Raw genomic sequence first — 18,814 nt, forward strand, 5'->3', positions numbered from 1 at the left:
GGGTCAGTGGGCTGTTTACAAGGATTCAAGTCCAAATCCCAAGAATATCCAGAAGTATTTGATTTTGTTGTTATTTGTAATGTGATGTAATTTGCAGTAGTTCACTAGAAATAAATTAATGAATTATCTCGTGATAGTTTGTTACTGTTACCTTTATGGCGTATGAGCCCTTTAAGTTCAGTTCAACCAAAAAGTGATATTTTTCTAGTCCTATGGAGGAAAAATAATCCAGTAACTCACATAAAAAATGGCAACAATATAAAGTCTGGATGAAACATGATTTTGTGGCGCAGAGATATGTTTTACTCTTCTGTTAATCATTCAACCCCTGGTGGGGTCCCCGACCCTTGGGTCAGGAACCACTGTCATAGACTTTATACCCAAAATACATCAACACCTGGAATAACTGTCGACAGTCATCATGGTGGAAGAAGTGTGTTTGAATAAAAGTAGCAATGCTAAAAGCTCCATTACAAGAAAATGTATTGCATTCAAAATGTTAGTAATAGTAGGCTACGTAACATTAGCAAAGGACTCAAAATTAAAAGTATACAGTGTAGAAAAATTATATTATTATATAATCATTTCATCATTATTACCACATCATTGTTTTAGGTGTGATTTTACTGTTGTTGGACCAGGTGGAGATAATTTATATTTCTGTATATGCTGTTGGGTTGTATATCTATAACAATACATGCAATTTTTATGAGTTCATATGTTTTACATGTAAAATTTTAATTTGTAATAGTAAATAAAGCTGTCAAACAAGTGTAGTGGAGTAAAAAGTATAATATTTCCCCACCCCTGTAAAGTTGCATGAAATAGAAATACTCTGAAGTACCTCATGTTTATTCCACCACTGGCAGAAATGTCATGGAAACACAAACAAACAACATATTGGGGTTACATCTCCTCAAATGGGACCAATGTGGCCTCAACATGTGTCTCTTTACGAGTCATAGCACGAAAATGTGTGGTGAACCAAGTATTTAGTAAAATAGTGATGACTGGCGCTAGGACCCAGTGGAGCCCTGGGAGATGAAGCAGCGGCTGCCGAGTCAAACTATAAACTGTAGCGGCCACTCTGACTCAGTTGTCGGCTCAGAGGCTCACAGAGCTCCGCTGTGCCTGTGGCGGACACGTCTCACATGTGAACAACCGTAACTTTTAAATGACACTTCTAAAGGATTATTACTGGAAATACTCAGGGTGAGCCGCTGTAGCACATCTGACATGGACACCAAACGCCAGAGTGGTGAGTAACAGTCTCTCTTTATCACATATGTTCATGTGTATTCACGACAAAGAACTACAGTAAGCGTGTAGTAACTTTGAGAAGAAGCCTAATGGATATGGTCACAAAAGCGCTTCACAAAAGACAGGATTAAATGCACTAAATATTCATCACTGTTGTTGCCACTTCAAACTCACAACAACAAAGGCGACACAGTAACATTTAAAACAAAAGAGATACTGTATTTTTTGTTTTATTTGACTTATCAGTAAAAATGACAAAGGAAGGAAATGTGAAGGGAAGGTCCATCACTCAGTTTATCTGAACATGGTAAACTCCCGGTAGACTGCTGGAGTAACGGGAGAATGATGTCATACACCTTCACGCCGGTTGGCGCGCTGTGAGTGGATGGAGGAGGAGGTATCCTCGCTCAGGTAGAGTGATGCAATCTGATACCAACAGAGAAGTGCCCTGTTGGAAGCGGCGCCGCTGGAAGAGAAGCAGCGGCAGCAGCGGCAGCAGCAGCTGAATGGACGCTCTGTTCCGTCGCCTTCAGGCAACTTATTGGAAACAGGAAGCTGCATTGAATGTGACACCAGGTGATGAAGCAGTGGCAAACAGAGGATCACATGTGATTATGTTGAAAGAAACAATGAAACGGAATTAGAGGGAAAACATTCATTCATGCTTCATTAAAACAGCCAATCACGTTGCCTGCAGTTAATTGGTCTAATGAGCCAATTATTTAGGCATGGAATGAATTTCCGCAAAAATGATGTCAAGTCCTTTAAATAGAAGGATAAATGGAGGTAAAAGAAACAGCTCGTGCTAATATTAGAAACAAATCTCTGTTAAAACTGCTGACACTGTTCTAAGTCGGAGTATAAATGCAGCCCAAGATCTCCTCCACACTATTTTAATGAACAGTAGTGGGGACATCTCTCATACAGCTAACAACAATTATTATAATAATGCCATGATGTTGATGGTGATAAAGATAATAATATTTATTACACTAACTGGATTTTTTAAGTGCTTACCACTAAATGACTGCACTGTGAGTGTCCTGTTAGAGCATCTACTCATTACCAGGGATTGGCAACAGGCGTTTTCTTTTCATAGCAGGAAAATCACAGGTGTTAGTAATAACCTTAACGATGGCTGCTTTATTCAAGTGTCTCAGTAAACAATGACAGTGTGACAATTAATCACACATGTTAAAAATGTCAATGCAAAACAGGCCTATGAAACACAAGCAGCTCATACAGTATAACCAAAGGGTTTTGTGGCCAAACACTTGTGCAGCTGTTCACTCTAAAAGAAAATATGCTCATTGTGAAAAAAAAAGTAATTGATAATGGAGGGCCAGTATCACAACTGCTGCAACGAATTGCAGAAATGTAATGGAATTAAAGTTATAAAATGGTTTTCGATATGACAGAGATAGAACAAGGGCAAGTTTTTCCTACAGGCTTCAGTGGAAGTTTGAAAAAAAATTCCTCTGTTGAACTATACCTGTATTTAAACAATTGATACAGTTGATAATAATTACTCTGTGTTTAACAACTGTCACAAGCCTTGACCTCGACCATGGTTCCCTTTCATTTCCTCTTCCCTTTTCCTTCTCCTCTTCTACCAGTGACTCCCACCCACCCCCCTTCTCTCCAATTTTAAGTGATATTTCACACATTAAAATAACTTTGCCTCCGTTAACATATACATTTCCACTGTTTTAGTTTCTGTCACATAGTTAAAAGTCATATTCAGCTGTTACTGTTGATCTACTGCAGACATCCAAAGCAGCGGGTCCGTACATGTCATGCCTGTTGTCGTGTTGTAGGAAGGAGCTACGCTGATGTGGTGATAACACTCTTCTACCAAACAGGAAAAACACTGTGTCGTGTTTTGTCCAGCTCCCAGGAAACACCATCACAAAAAACAACCCTAGTATAATAGTGTTTGTGTGTAGGCATGTGTGGGAGAGAGAGATGATAATGACAGCTTACAGTAACAAAGTTAAATTAGTGCTTTTATAATTGGTTCAGTGCACAATTAATCAATCAAAAGAAAAATGATCAATTTCAGCTTTTGTAAGACCTCATCATATAAATGACATACCACTTAAAATTAAGTCCAGCACATAATAATCCAGCACATAACCTGATGTAAAACCACAACTGGTTGTTTTTAAACTCTGTTTTTTTTGTACAAATGAAACAACAAGATATTTTGGTTTAATTAGAGGTGTTGGAAGGCAGGTTTATTTTACTGAGCTGGACAGAGCCAGGCTAGCTATTTACCTGACTCCAGTCTTTATGCTAAGCTAACTAAACAGTCTTCTCGCTCCAGCTTCAAATTTACAGCACAGACACGAGAGGGGTTTCAACTCTCGGCAAGACAGCAAATATGTGCATTTCCCCAAATAGTCAAACTGTTGTCTAAAAGATTCACAGAGCTACAGAGTTTTTTGAGCGATACGTGACATGACCTTTGACCCATTTGATTTAAGGCTAATGTCAAAAACATCTTTTAATGTTGGTTTGAAGGGAAAATTATGACATGCTTTATTGCAGAGTGTTACAATGATAATACAATAAGCTACTGCAAGATGGCGCTTAGCTTAGCATAAAGACTGGAAGCAGAGATAAACAGCTAGCATTGTCCTAATTATCATGATTTGTCATATTTAGACTTTTTTAGATTTTTGTATGAATTAAACAAAGGAGATACAACATGTTGATTAGTGAGTTTTAGAAGTGTAGTTATGTGTACTAACTGTTTCCCCCGTTTCAAGTGTTTGTGCTAAGCTAAGTTAGCCAGCTGCTGGAGTATTTAGCAGACAGACATGAGTGGTATCAATCTTTTCATCTGACTCTCGATAAGAAAGCAATATGTCAAATTTTTCCTTCAACTGGAAGGAAGGGGATTCTCTACATACATCTCATTGTTCTCTGTCCGTCCCATGGTCTCTATAGTGGCTCAATGGCTCCTCACCTGTGGCTGCTTACCTGGTGAAACCACAGAACCACAGCAGTCTGAACAGTTTGAACTTAAACTCATGTTGTGCCACAGTGTGTGAGCCAGTGTCATGCCTCTCTGTTTCCTGTGTCTCCTCACCATTTACTGTCTGAGGAAAGTGATAAGATACTGAAAGAATGTGAAAAATAGAAAATTCCACGACTTCTTTCCCCAGCTGTTTCTTTTTAAAGCTCTTGCCAGGCTGCTTGTTTTGAGGGGACTTTTTAAAGTGTCTGACTGAATGCTAACCCCGGGCGAGCAGTGACACCATCCACTGTTTTCACGAAAATATGAATTAGGGGGATGCTGGATCTCTGAAGCAGACTTTTGTCTTAGAGGGAGCTGCTGGGGCCGCCAACACGTGAACTCTGACCTCTGTCTGAAGAGGATGGGTGTCTGGAGAGGCGAGACGAGGAAAAGGAGTTAAAAAGAAAAGATCAGAGAGGGAGGAGGGCGGGAGAGAAATGAAGGAGTGGAGGGGAGAAATGTGGGATCTGGAGGGACCTCAGCCTATGGGAGGGGAGTGTGGGGGAGGCAGGAAGAGGATGCATGCTATAGTGCAAAATAGCAGTTTCATACACTTTTTCACAATTCTCTTAACATGAAAAAGGCATGAAAAGTACATCTTAAGCGGGCCTCAGGCCTCAGCCATCACAATTCATGGAGACAACAAGCGAGTCAACCCAATGCACTTGTATATTTCTCCTTAGTTCTGATATGTTTGTAACTAAGAGGCATAGTTTGGATGGGAGAGGCAAGTCAAGGAGGAGGTGAGTCTTGGATTGGTGTGACTGATGGGTAAGATGTGTAATGGATGGAAGTGAAAGCCTCAGATTAGGAGGAGTAACGTATCTTTTCCCCGTCACCCTGCTGCTCATAAGCAGCATTATGTGGTGAGATAAACAGCAGATGCGCTGAGCAGTAGTTGTTTTGTTCTGAGCTGCAACCAAACACGCTAAATCAGTTCAAATGAGAGTCGCATGGCTCCGGTCTCATGACTGACCTTCTTCAGGAAGCCTGTCTGCGGAAACACACAAAAATGCATGTAAAAACACACACACACACACAATACATTTTTATAAAATACTCTTGTGGACTGTATGTTTTGTACTGAGTAAGTACAAATTAATAGTTTCAGTGTGTAAGCGAATGTCTGTGTCCATCAGAGAGAAAAAAATGGATTTGAAGAGGAAATTTGTGCCATGTGTTTGTGTGTGTGTGTGTGTGTGTGTGTGTGTGTGTGTGTGTGTGTGTGTGTGTGTGTGTGTGTGTGTGTGTGTGCATGCATGCGTGTGTGTGCATGCGTGTCTGTGTGTGGAATGGGGGGTTACAAAGATCCCTCTGTGGGTGAGACCGACCACAAGCCTCCAGAACAGCTGATTCTCAGCCTCTGAACCCTCCGGTCCCCCAAGAGAATGAGAGAGAGAAAGAGAGAGAGACGGTAAATGCACTGATGGCCTTGACTGTGTAAAGTTAGACTTCAAGTAACAGAAAATAGACCAAAGGCCCAACTCCACCAGCTTATTACCGGCTTTGTTTACGCTGATCGACTGCACCTAATCTTTGTTGTCTTTTTTTAGCTCGAGAAATGAGAGGTGACGAGGTACAACAGATCTGTGACTTGAGCTGCAATCAGCTGAGAAACCTTTTAAAAGATGGTGAATAAACTGAGGATAGTGACAAAACATTAGGAGGGAAAAGTGTGAACAAGAGATGGAAGGGGAGTTTAGGACAACAGAGGATGTTAGGACAGAAGGAGAAACAGCGGGATGGAGAGAGGGATGGAAAAAAGAGAGAGAGAGAGAGGGGAAAGTGGGAGGAAGAGGTGGATGAAGGGGAGAGTCGAGATCAGGAAGGAGTGGAGAGGAGCTTCTGTCGACAGCTAAGACAGGAAACCACAGCTGCTGGCTGAGAAATGGTGCGCTCATACACACACACACACACACACACACACACACACACACAGCTGCTGGAGATATATCCTTTAACCCTGATTGCCCGTGGATCGAGACGATGCAGCTGTGTCGCATCACGCCCCTTGCAAGCTGTGTGTGTGTGTGTGTGTGTGTGTGTGTGTGTGTGTGTGTGTGTGTGTGTGTGTGTGTGTGTGTGTGTGTGTTAGTTCCTGTTTTGTTTTTTCGTTGGAGTTTCTGACATTGTATTGTTTGCTCTGGTCTTGCGGACCATTGTGGTCGTCTAATTTTGGCCCTCGTGGAGACAATAGAGTATTGTCAGACCGGGAGGGCGGCGGAAGAGGCTTATGGGAGAGTGAGGGCTTTTCTCTCACTGTCTCTGTCTTCGCTCTGTATGAGAGAGTTTTAATTGTTTTTAAACTTCACCTTTTGTATCAGTTCTTTCCTCACAAAACATGACATATATAAAATAATTCTTCCAACTGAAAGTAAAAATGAAGCACAAGTGATTTTTTTCTCCCCAAATGATTCCTGGAGAAGATTTATAAAGGAAGTGGATAACTTTCTCAATGGACAGCACAGTGTTTCAACTCTGTGACACATTTGTAGGTTCCAGCAACTTCCTGTCCTTGAACTCCCTGTCAACTTTTTTGTATTTTGGGGGAAATGACATCGTAAATTTGACAATTTTAAAGCCTAAAATGATGGAAGAGTTGGAAAAGCTACCCATGTCATGTCATGGGACAATAAAACTTTCCACAGGAAGCCAAACTGAAATGAAGTTATTTTAGGTTATTTTAGGGCTATTAATTTGATCCACTCCACCTATTCACCGGCATGAATAATAATTTATCATATCAGTAGTTTAAAGGTCAATATCAGTCAATGACACTACTGCACCACAGGAGAAAAGCTCAGACACCGCCAAACAACTCTCAAACTTCTGTTATGAATGAGTGAGCACTTAAATGGACCAAGGGCAGTTTGGTAACCACATCCTCCTATCTCTATTGGAACTACAGATTTCCTTCTTTACTTTGGCTCCATTTCCTTTATGGAAGGAAGCGTACTGACCCTCTCCTCCTCCTCCTCCTCCTCCTCACCTTCTTTTCTCTCTGACTCCCCCACCCCTCCTCTCTGTCGGCTCTGAGCTGGCAGGATGTGTGAGAGTGTGTCAGGCTGTTTGGAACAATGTCAAGGTCAACAAAACACACACAGAGACGCACACACACACACACACACACACACAGACGTACAGGATGTCAGAGTTAAACATGAAAACAATTATTTTTTCAAAGAAAGTTCAAAATATCCTCAATATAACTCAAAGTAGGATTTGATCTGTGGTGGTGCCGAGACAAAGACACAGAAAACTCACAGCACACAAAAAGGCTGACTCGGAGGCGGAAACAATGAATAGGCCGATATGTTCGGATGCTAAATATCTCCTCCCTCTCAGCTGTTGCAACAGGCGGTGGACTGAGTTACAAACTGACTTCATGCCCCTCTTTAACTGCCAGTTTTGCTCTGCGTGGCCTTTGCATACATGCGTTAAATTGATATTTGATGCACTCGGTGTAATAGCGTACGCATTTTAGGCATGCTAAGTGTCTTCGCTGTGTGCTTTCCCATACTGACCTGATGGTGCTTGATACCAAAGAGTATTTTAAAATAGTTCCACAAACCCAAATCTTATGTTTGCTTGTGTTTTGTGTGGTTTCCAGTGGTGATGGAGCGACTTGTAAATGAGTTGGGTTCTCTGCTGAAGATGCTCGACCACGAGACGGTCAGTCCTGCAACCGCTGAAAAGATGGCCTCCATACGCAACATCCTGGACTCACTGCAGCTGTCAGGTACAACATCATCATCATTATTACCTTTTTTTTTTTTGTTTCCATAATACACACAGTTTTGTGCCAGTTGGGTTCCTGCTGATGTTTTTACAGTTAGCATAGCTTCCAAAAACATTGGTCAACTGCACTGGACCCAAAACATTAAATTACTTTTATCAAACTCATTGTTATTGTTAATTCTCTCTGAGTCTCCTCACATCAGTAAGTTACAGGCAGTTAATGTCAAGCCGCTGTAGAGTCGACACATCAAAGGCACAGTATCTCTTTTAACAGGAAGAAAACACGAACAAAGGTTAAAAATCTTATTACATACAGGGAAATATAAATTAGAGGCAGGACTATAAATAAGATTGGTGATTTTCATTTATCCAGGGGAACTTGACTGAGCATGCTTGTGGTGTTTCATCTGCATCCTGCTTCGCATTAATCCAGTTTGAGACTGGCAGCAGTTCAGCCGAAGCATTTCAGTTGAGGAATTTGTTCAAAGTCGCTATAACAGTGTTTATTTAGACACAAATGGAGCATTTCTTTTTTTATGTGGCCCATGTCTTTTCGCGATGGCGCAACCTTCCTGTTATTAGCTAACCAGACTGCAACTGCACAACAATGCATAAGATACGGGACAGTGATTGTAGTTTGGAGACATGCAACAAATGCAGTCTCCATGACATGAGATCTTACTCAGGTGTTTACAGTAAGATCCCGGTTTATCTCTGAGAATGCAGGGTGTTGGAGAGGATAAAAGGATTGATGTAAGAGGATAATGAAATGTTAAGTTTAAAGAGGATAATGAGAGGAGGTCAAAGAAAGGAGAAAAGACATCCCGATGGTTTAAAACAAACGTCAGAATGGGTCCACGCTGCCTTTCCCTTACTACTCTACAGATTTTTACATCAGTTGAGCTTTTACTGAAAAAAAACTTGAGGGATTGATTTCTGCCAAAACTTCCACAAAGTCTGGGAGGTTTAGCAAACTTTCACATGTATTTTATGGCTTTTGGCATTGAATATTTACAAGCTGCACGCCCTTGTTGTCTGATAGGTTTAAAAATGCAGATAGCTCAGTACTGATACTCACCTAGAGCCTGTTCGCTGCGTCTGGTAATCCTGATTCTCCTCGCCTCAGCATAGACCACAATCCTCGCTCTAACTCTGATCCTATTTCTAATCCCTAATCTATCTTTTCCACAGTCAATGGATCAGACGTCTACATGAACAGCTGTCTCTATGGCAACGGCACAAGCTTTGTAGAGTCTCTGTTTGAGGATTTTGGTGAGTTCACCCTAAAACTGTTCAGTGTTATGAAGTCTTATGTGGAAATGATCATTATTGTATATTTGCAATTATCATACCACGAGATGTAGATAATGAGCTAATAAACATCTGTTATAAGATACTGTATATTTAACTGTTGGCCATGCTATAGTGAAATGGGCCTGCTCATTCTGTGAAGCCTAGCAAAAGTTTGTTAAATTACTCAGCCTCTTTTTCATGTACATTCACACAACTGGTTGGAGGTTATGATAGGTCATTCTTGTCCGACAGAAAAATGCTGCTTTTATTTAAAGCACAGTTACACGTCTGATAACATGAATCCTTTGTCGTCCCACCAGACTGTGACTTGCACATGCTCAGTGCATCTCCAGTGGAGCAGAAAGAGCACAAAGAGGAAGAGGAGAAGACTCATCCCAATAAATCTGTGAGTCACCTGCAGTATTTAACTGACTGTCCACCTGCCTTTATTGTCCTTGTAACTAAAGTTATGGTTTAACCTTCAGACACCTACCGACACGCCCCCTCCTCTGCCAACCACCCCCCTTCCTGATGACTACTATGAAGAGGCTGTTCCTCTGGATCCCGGATCCACCCCTCAGTACTTTACCACCAATATCCACAGTCAGTCACTGTACACACACAAACACACACTCAAAATCACAGATCTGCAAACTCATTTCTCTTTAAATCTCATCTCGACTCTTCTCTCCTGTAGCTTCCATGAACTCAGTGGAGGACGCTTACTATGAAGATGCAGACAATAACTACCCCACCACCAGGATCAACGGTCCTCCCAAAAACTCCTGTGAGTCTACTCTGTCTCACACTTACTCATAGTAGCAATTCAACTTTACAACCGTAAACACACGCATGTTCTAGTAGGTGGATTCCATGAGTGAACTCAATCACAAACTGTCTGTGGATGTTTGGTGAATTAATCATGCATTTTACTTTTGGTGGTCAGACAATGACTCAGATGCGCTGAGCAGTTCCTATGAGTCTTACGAGGAAGAGGATGAGGAGGCAAAGGGGCGGGACCAACCTCAGAGATGGACAAATGAGGAAAGCTCAGATGGACCAGTTAGAGACTGCCGCATCTGCGCCTTCCTGCTGCGAAAGAAACGCTTTGGCCAATGGACGAAACAGCTGGTCGTCGTGCGAGACAGTAAACTGCAGGTAAATAGATAAAGCTATTTATGATATGATAGAACTACAAGCAGAGGCTTCGATGTATTTCCAGTAATATGTAGTGTCAAATGTCGGAGACAAAAGAGCAAACATCCAAAAAAACAGGTGTTGGACCAATCAGGAGACATCACGTTCTTCACTTCCACAGTGCTTGTTATTTACTGTTGCTATGGAACATTTCAATCAATCTTCTTCAGACACAAACAGTACTAATATACATCAAATACATATATACTGTACATATTGCAAAATGATTGCAATGAATGAGAGGAAATTCCTATTTTTTAAATACCTTGTACTAGTATCACAAGAGTAATCATAGACCTGTTTTAGTTTTCAATTGTAAGCTATACCTAACCACACTGTCAGGAGGAATGGGGTGTTGGATTTGGGCTTTTACATGTTAAGTGTAAATGTTACAAATGCTCCATCAAAGTTACTCTAGTGGTTATAATGACGTAGCTTTCATTTATGTCAGGTAAAAAGTTTTTTTTCTTCTAGTATGGCAACCTTTCGAATGATTGCACTCACTAGTACCAAAGTGTAATTGCATCAAAATGATATACAGTATCAAAGTACCCACTCGTGGTTATGTAACTATACCTCAATCTCACTGTCTCTATTTTCCAGTGTTATAAGAGCATCAAAGAGAGCACTCCCCACACAGAGCTCCCCCTGAATCTGTGCAACGTCATCTATGTCCCTAAGGAGGGCAAGAAAAAGAGACATGAGCTGCGTTTCTCTTTGCCTGGAGGCGAAGCCCTAGTCCTGGCTGTTCAGAGCAAAGAGCAGGCCCAGCGGTGGCTCAAGGTACATTTATTCACTATATGCTGGGACAGACAAGAGTGGGGGAACACATGGCTGTGTCAGGAAGTGAAGGTTTTCCTTTTCTGGGTCCAGGTGGTGCAAGATGTTGGCAGCCAATGTAGCAAGACTGAAGGACCAGATGGATCCACTTCTCCCATTATACAGAGGAAGTTGGAGCTTGACAAGGTTTGTGTTTTTGCATATGTCTTTGAGTCATAGGAGTTATAGGATTTGCCCATAAAGCAGTCATGAATTTCTTGAATTTTCTGTTTAAATCGGGGCTCTTTGTGCCAGTTAAACAGTTGCCTCTCCCTATGTCTGAGTTTAACTTTACTGTAATGTCTACATCTTCATGTCTTGAGGTGCACTTCACTCTGAATCTACTGTATATCCTAGTTTTTAAATTCTAACGTTGCTGACATCATTTCTTTCAGCCCACACATGACACAACTGTTCCTTTGGCTTCTAGTTTACAAGCAGTGAGTGAGGTGACATTATTGCGGTTGCTGAGCTGGCTAGTGTTCAAAGAGCTTCATACCCTCAACAAGGTCTTGGCACACAGCTGCAGAGCCACAGAGCTGAATGCACGGTGACATGGCAGTTACACCCTATGTTGGCAGACTAGTTTTAAAAGTATATAATCTGTAGACCAAGGCAGCTTCTGTGTCATTTTTCTTGACATGATTTTGCTCGGTTAAAGGACAGAATAAAACAGGACAGATGAATGTGTCTCCTCTCCTCATATTTTATGGGAAGCCGGAGTAATAATGGTCTCTACTTTTTCTTTGCCAGGTGCTGCAGTCTGAGCGGCAGGCATCAGACTCAGACAGCGGGCCAACAGCAGACAATCAGTCTACTGCACATGTACCAGGACGGGACACCACTGACTCACTCAGTAGGTTTACGTTAATAAGCCTCTATTGATTTGGTTGTAATGCTCTTTGTTTTACTTTGGATACAACTCACAGCTCTTACATGTACAGTATCAGTGATTATCACTTAAGACGTACAACATTATATTGTTGATTAAGTCAGTAGTCATATTTGGGTTATATTATAATATTATGTTTGGGTGTTTGTATGATTCTTTGCAACTGAATCTTGGTGTAAGCACCTTTATGATCTTTGTGAAGTATTTCTGAGTGAAACACCAATATGTGAGTGGGGTTTGGAAAGAGATTTAAATTAAATCCTTCAGATTTGTTTGGGCCGCCCAAAGGCCTGCGTAGCTCTGCAAGAGATTCACCTACACCTCCCTCACCCACCTTGTTAGATCAGGAGGAGGAGGAGGAGGAGGAGGAGGAGGAGGGTGAAGACCTCAACCCCATTCTTTGGAAATCCAAACACACACCTCTGACACAAACTAACAGTCAAGTGTAGTTTTATATGATGGGCAGGGTTAGCTAGTCAGCACAAATCTAAATCAAAATGTTCAAAATGTATTTTATTTATTTGTTATTTATATATTATTTATTTTATACACATATTTAGCATGTATCAATTAACACTGGGACACAGGAATATAAAATGAAACTTTTTTCATTTTCCTGTCTTTAACACATAAATAAAGCTTCAGTTTCTTTTTAAAATTTAAAAGCATTATTAAAATGCATATTTAAAAAAAATGTGTTTGAAAAGTGAGTTGACCATAACTGACACTAGCTGGCAATATTACTGTGTAGGTGAAAACGTTGTATAAAGTCTTTTGTGACTCCAGAGGGAGCTGTGTGAAACCTGATAAATAACAATAAACGTCGGTTGGAGCTGAAGACCATAAGTTTGAAAATGAAAGGAATCTGGGGGTGTTGACTTAGAAAGAAGTCAGCCGAACAGTATTTTATAGCCTGCCCCTCATCTTTGCTTGAGGCTAAATTAATTCATACTAGCATAAGATACCCAAATGTCTCGAGTTGTATTTTGGATTGTGTGGAGACCAGGTTTTGACAAGGAAGAAGAATGCATGGTTCAGCTGCATTGATTCTGATGGTTTTTGAAACCGGAGTTTGTGGTGCTGTTGAACTGTATTGAGTTACACTAGCTAAATGTCCTCACTCTCCAAAAAGGTCCTCACTCTCAGGTCTCGAACACAAGTCCCCACAAGTACAAACACCCATGCAAACACACACACACACGCTAGTCTTTTTGTAATTGTGTGGACAGTTGTTGTTAACGCATTCCCTAGCCCCTGACCTTTACCATCACAACTTAATCCCCTTCCTTAACTGTAATCTAAATTTAATTATATTGTAAACCATTTGACAGCCAAAATGTCCTCACAATGCAGAAATGTCCCCGCTATGATGCTTTTGAACTAAAATTAGTCAACACAAACATAGAAAGGCATGTATACACACACACACACACACACACACACACACACACACCATTTCAAGTGTGTGATCAAAAGCACAGGCACTATTATTGTTTATCTACCCACAAAATCAGGAAGGATAAACCAGCGGATCCATGATGTTGGGTCAGAATATAGGTCAAACACAGTCATATTGTTTCAGTAATACTACAACCTGTTTACTGTGCGAAGGCCTCTGAACCTAAAGAGACATGAGAGAGAGGGAGAGACAGGAAGTGAGGCACAGAGCAGATATGACATCCTTCCTGTCCTCTTCCTGCGATTGTGTCCCACTGACATCATAGGAAGTAAGCTGGGCAGAGCGCTGCAGCACCTGGTACATTTGACGCGAACACGCAAACACACTGTAGGGTTTGGCTGAATAAATAAAAGACATCTCTGAAACACAATATGTGAAAATGTCTAGAAGTACAGTTAGTCCTGACTTGGTAGAAAATGAGTTGTTTTACAAGAATATATTCTCGTCCAGTTCTCATTACACGTTTTTACTTTAATGTAATTGATGAAATATGTGATTTTTGAATTAGAAAGTATTATTGACACTGCTGATGTAACACAAATACGGTAAGATCCTTCAGTGATGAGGGTTCTGCTTTCAGCTGCTGTATATTAAGTGCTCCTTAACTCTATGACCACATTTCTGGCTCAAGCGCAGTCTGACAAAGGTGTGTTTGATTTCAGGCCGGGGGAAGCGCGGAGCGTTCTCAGAGCTGACCGGGTCGATGAGCCGAGCAGCAGGGAAGAAAATCAATCGGATCATCACTTTCTCCAAACGGAAACCGCCTTTACCGGGAGAGCCTCCCTCATCTTCTGGTAATCATGACAACCCACGCTGTGGTGAGGACACAACCTATTAGAGTAGCTCTTTGGTTGATTGGCTGGTTGATGAGTTGGTGGGTGTTTGGCTGAGTAATAGACTAATTAAAAGTAAAGGATAAGTACGAGTGGATGCCTTTAAGAAAAGCCAAGTAGGCTAAATCTTATAACCATATGACCAACTTATATCATGCTGTACAATTAGTCTATGTTTCATAATTAAGAATTGTATTGTACATCATAAAACCAACAATAAAAATTAAAAAAAAATCACCATTCAAATGTCAAAATGTGAAACAATTACAGTAAAGAGTAAAAAAAAGAGATATATTATCATTATGAATATAAAAAAAGATGAAATATTTTTAAGGTAGACCAAAATTGTATTCAATAAATAATGTTTTATTTACAATCTTCAAATAAATAACACAGCTTCATGCACTGTGTATTCATACAATTGGAACTTTATTTTAAAGGACCAGTGTGCATGATTTAGGTGGATCTATTAGCAGAAATTGAAGATAATATTCATAATAATGTTTTCATCAGTCTATAATCACCTGAAACTATTGTTGTGTTCAACAACGCTGAATCGTTGTGTTTTTGTTAGCTTAGAATGATCCCTTTGTGTCTACGCAGGGTATTCACTTGCAATCTGCAACATCACCACTAGATGCCACTAAATCCCACACACTGGTCCTTTAAATTCTACTGGAGATCCATGAAATAGACACAATAGATACAGTTGTTGTCCAAAGTATTTTCATGTAATGTATGAGCTACATAAGAGGACATTCAAAGTCAAAATAAAAATTAAAGAAGTTATCTTAGCTGCCATTTTTGACCAAATGACTTGAATATAAACTGATTCTAGTCACTAAACATACTTTCCGTCTTTTTGTTTTGTCATCACTTTCACATTCTCTCCCTCTCGTTCTCTATAGGCTACCTCAGTGTGTGTCTGAGCGGCTCTTGGAAGGAGCGTTGGTGTGTGGTGCGAGAAGGAAGCCTGTACCTGCAGAAGGACCCTGGAGACCAGCGGCCGCCAGTCATTGTGGTGCCACTCAAAGGGGCAGAGGTGGTGCCAGGTGGCCCCGGCCCCAAACATCCCTTCTCCTTCCGCATCCTGCAGGGAGGCAACGAACTGGCAGCTTTAGAGGTATGATGGAATTCAGATTGTTTTTGATGACGTTGACATGTGCACAGGGGAAACACACCTTCATTTTTCTGGAAACCAAGCAGCTTTGTATGTCTCTTTCCATCAGGCCAGCTGCTCGGAGGATCTTGGCCGCTGGCTTGGTGTGTTGTTTGCAGAGACCGGGAACGTCACTTTGCCTGAAGAGCTGCACTACGATTACATCGATGTGGACACACTCACAGACATACGGCACGCTGCCAGACACTCCTTCCTGTGAGTCACTTCCTACAGTATCTGTTTGTGTGTTTCTGTGTGTGTTTATCTAGAGTTTTCTGTCTCTTATTATAGCTTTTATCCTGAAATACATCTGTCTCTGCCTCTTTTTCCTATCAGGTGGGCCACTACCACGGCTGCTTCCTCCAGCAGTGCCTCGACAGACTCCAGAACTTACGATGAAGTCTATGAAAGTGTTGAGGTGAGGAAACATCTTGTGAACCAGTGACAACAGAGAAAATCTGCCAAACGTGGAGAAGCTTCAAGTTTTCCAATGCTTCTCTGGTCTTTCTTCTTCCTGTCATGTTCAGTTGCAGATTTATGAACTTAGGTTAAGTTTGTGACATAACTACTTTCTAAATATTAGACAGCCCCAATTTTTAACTTCACATTTAGTTGCATGTTGTGTTGAGCTTCACTGGTACCCCAGTGCATCTCCTCGTGGGGTTTCAGGCATCAGAGGTTGAGGGAAAAAAATTCAGAATGAGAAAAATGTTTTTGTCCATCACAGTGCAATGCTAATTTGTGCTTCTATTCTACTATTGCACATATTTACATTTCGCATTGTATGTAGAGGATACAACATCGGCTAAAAGCTTACATTACACACACACACAAAATGGCATCTGCAGTACAGTTTCAGTTTAAAAAATAAACATATCGATGCATAAAAATGTAAATTATGTCAATGGTGAAATATTCCTGTATCCTGTAGGATGGGGATGTCGAGAGCAGAGCGGGCCAGGTGAGACGCCACGCCTCCTTCTCCAGCAGGGACTCTGAGAAAACTGAACAGCAGGCCGCCATTAAGAGACATGCCTCCAGTGAGTCTCATTTCATATTTGATGAGACAGGCTTTATGAAAATTACATGGTAGAACCTGCAGCTGAATGACCGACATTCTCGCTCATCATTGCTCTGTCTATCTATATGGTGCTTTTCTTTTCTGTTAGATGTAAATCAGTATGGGCGGTATGGGAAGACGCGAGCAGAGGAGGATGCCAGGCGGTACCTGACACAGAAGGAGGAGCTGGAGAAGCAAAAGGAGGAGCTCAGAAATGCACTGATTTCTCTCCGCAGGGAGAAGAAGGAGGTGAAGGAGGGGATGAAGAGTGGCACAGGTCAGGGGCAAATCACACGCACACACACACACATAGTACTGTTTAGACTCCAGCTTTGTTGCAGTAGTAACTGTAAGTGTTTGTGTGTGTGTTTATGTGCAGGTAAGGGTGTGGAACAGCGGTTAGCTGAGCTGGAGACGCTGTGTAAACAGAAGGAGGAGGAGAGAGTGGAGCTAGAGCTCCGACTGACAGAAGTCAAAGAAAACCTGAAGAAATCATTGGCTAGAGGAGCAATGGGTCCGCCCACTGACACCAAGATCAGTGTCAAGGTAGGCAGTTAACGGAGAGACTGAGTCTGTGTCACGTCACTGGATTTCTTTTCCATATCTCAGTATATCATATGTTCACTGCTTTGCTTGAGTGAAAACTATCTGACATTTATGTTTGTATGTGTGTTGGTCTGTCAATGTGTTTCCGTGTGAAGGCACAGGGCAGTAAAGTTGAAAAGGTTTACAATGAGACTGTGCCAGTGAACTCAGCATCTGAGCTTCGTAAACGCCCTCCGTCTCTTTACGCCTCCTCCAAGGGGAGCGTCATGCAGAAGGCAAAGGTACAGTGTGTGTGTGCGTGTGCGTGTGAGTGTGTGTGTGTGAGACAAGCACAGAGAGAAATATTTGCCTCACTTAAAGCTGTCTCATGGTTTCCAGGAGTGGGAGTCAAAGAAGGGGACCTAGACTGAACGTGAACGGATCGACAGATGGATTGATGGAGAGAAAAAAACTGAGCTGTGACAGGAAGACATGTAAAGGAAGAAACAGATGAAGAGCAAGAAAAAGTGGCACTGAGAAGAGGAAGAAGAGAAGGAGGACAGAGGACAGACTCTGACACATTCCTCCCTCCTCTTATCTAAAGAAAAAGAGAAATCTTTTGCAAGTCCAGGCAGCACGGTGCTGTCTCCAACCACTGTAAATACAACAGACTTGATGTACCAGTACAGTATTAATGTGGATCTCTATGAACATGAAATCTATATGTTTGTGTGAGTTTGCATGTGTGTTTACATTTGCACTGGGCTGCAGAAAGTGAAAATGTGATTACTTCATAGACGTGCAAAGCAAAGGGAGAGTATGGTTCATCAACACTGTGAGTTCAGAGTTACAGACAAGACTTCCTATCTACACCCACTGATTTTATTCCCTTTTACATATTTGTCACTGTACAATGAAAAACTAAAGTAAAGAAATTATTACCTTAAATTATCATTATCAATAGTGAGAGAAGCATCTCACATCTTGTGATGTGTATTTAAACCATTAGGGAGATATATTGAGTATGACACTGTTCCTGAAACCAATGAGTAAATGTTTGTTATTGCAATGTGAAACTATTCGTTTTTAACCATTATATGTATTTTTTCCATATTTGCCTTTTGCACTTTATCTTGTTATATTTTGTGGTTACACAAATGTCTTGGAAATTAGCCTTTGCACCCCTCTTAGCAGAATCATTTGAGGATAAATGCCCATGTCTGCTTTCCCTGCTCATCACAGAGATATGAACAAATACACACATGTTGGAGTAAATGATTACTTTATCAAGAAACCTTGTCTACTGTTCTGTTTAATTGTTTCTCTGTTTTAAAGAAACCAACAGCAGCATCACAATTCTGAAGCATTGTCGCCATCTAGTGGTAAAATCATGTTCCTGCACTTGGTGAAACAATGTGGCCAAATTCTTTACTTTTGCATTTAATGTACAAAACAATACAATACAACAATACAATAATACAATAATAATATAGCAGCAATCACCTATTTTCTATATAAAGATATAGTGGAGTAACGGCTTCCCGAGCAGAGTACGAA

At 41.1% G+C, this 18,814-nt stretch overlaps 1 protein-coding gene across 1 annotated transcript; it reads left to right on the forward strand.

Moving 5' to 3' along the window:
* The first annotated feature begins 1,109 nt into the window (after positions 1-1,109).
* LOC111217106 (actin filament-associated protein 1-like 1) lies at positions 1,110-18,545 on the forward strand. Its single transcript, XM_022738824.1, has 19 exons — positions 1,110-1,258; positions 7,893-8,021; positions 9,212-9,292; positions 9,634-9,719; positions 9,799-9,916; positions 10,011-10,100; positions 10,260-10,471; positions 11,114-11,293; positions 11,384-11,476; positions 12,083-12,185; positions 14,343-14,498; positions 15,422-15,636; positions 15,743-15,888; positions 16,009-16,090; positions 16,604-16,712; positions 16,842-17,009; positions 17,112-17,278; positions 17,434-17,559; positions 17,657-18,545. Exons 1-19 carry the CDS (start codon positions 1,237-1,239, stop codon positions 17,681-17,683), a joined length of 2,310 nt encoding a protein of 769 aa, XP_022594545.1. The 5' UTR covers positions 1,110-1,236; the 3' UTR covers positions 17,684-18,545.
* The last annotated feature ends 269 nt before the right edge of the window (positions 18,546-18,814 follow it).

Source organism: Seriola dumerili, unplaced genomic scaffold (genome assembly GCF_002260705.1).
Source record: "Seriola dumerili isolate Sdu_G_001 unplaced genomic scaffold, Sdu_1.0 BDQW01000040.1, whole genome shotgun sequence".
Lineage (NCBI taxonomy): Eukaryota > Metazoa > Chordata > Actinopteri > Carangiformes > Carangidae > Seriola > Seriola dumerili.

Coding starts and splice junctions, on each gene's coding strand:
- LOC111217106 (XM_022738824.1), top strand. CDS start 1,237: ATGGACACCAAACGCCAGAGTG. Junction 16,091..16,603: donor AAGTCTATGAAAGTGTTGAG/GTGAGGAAACAT, acceptor TGTATCCTGTAG/GATGGGGATGTCGAGAGCAG. Junction 17,560..17,656: donor GCGTCATGCAGAAGGCAAAG/GTACAGTGTGTG, acceptor CATGGTTTCCAG/GAGTGGGAGTCAAAGAAGGG.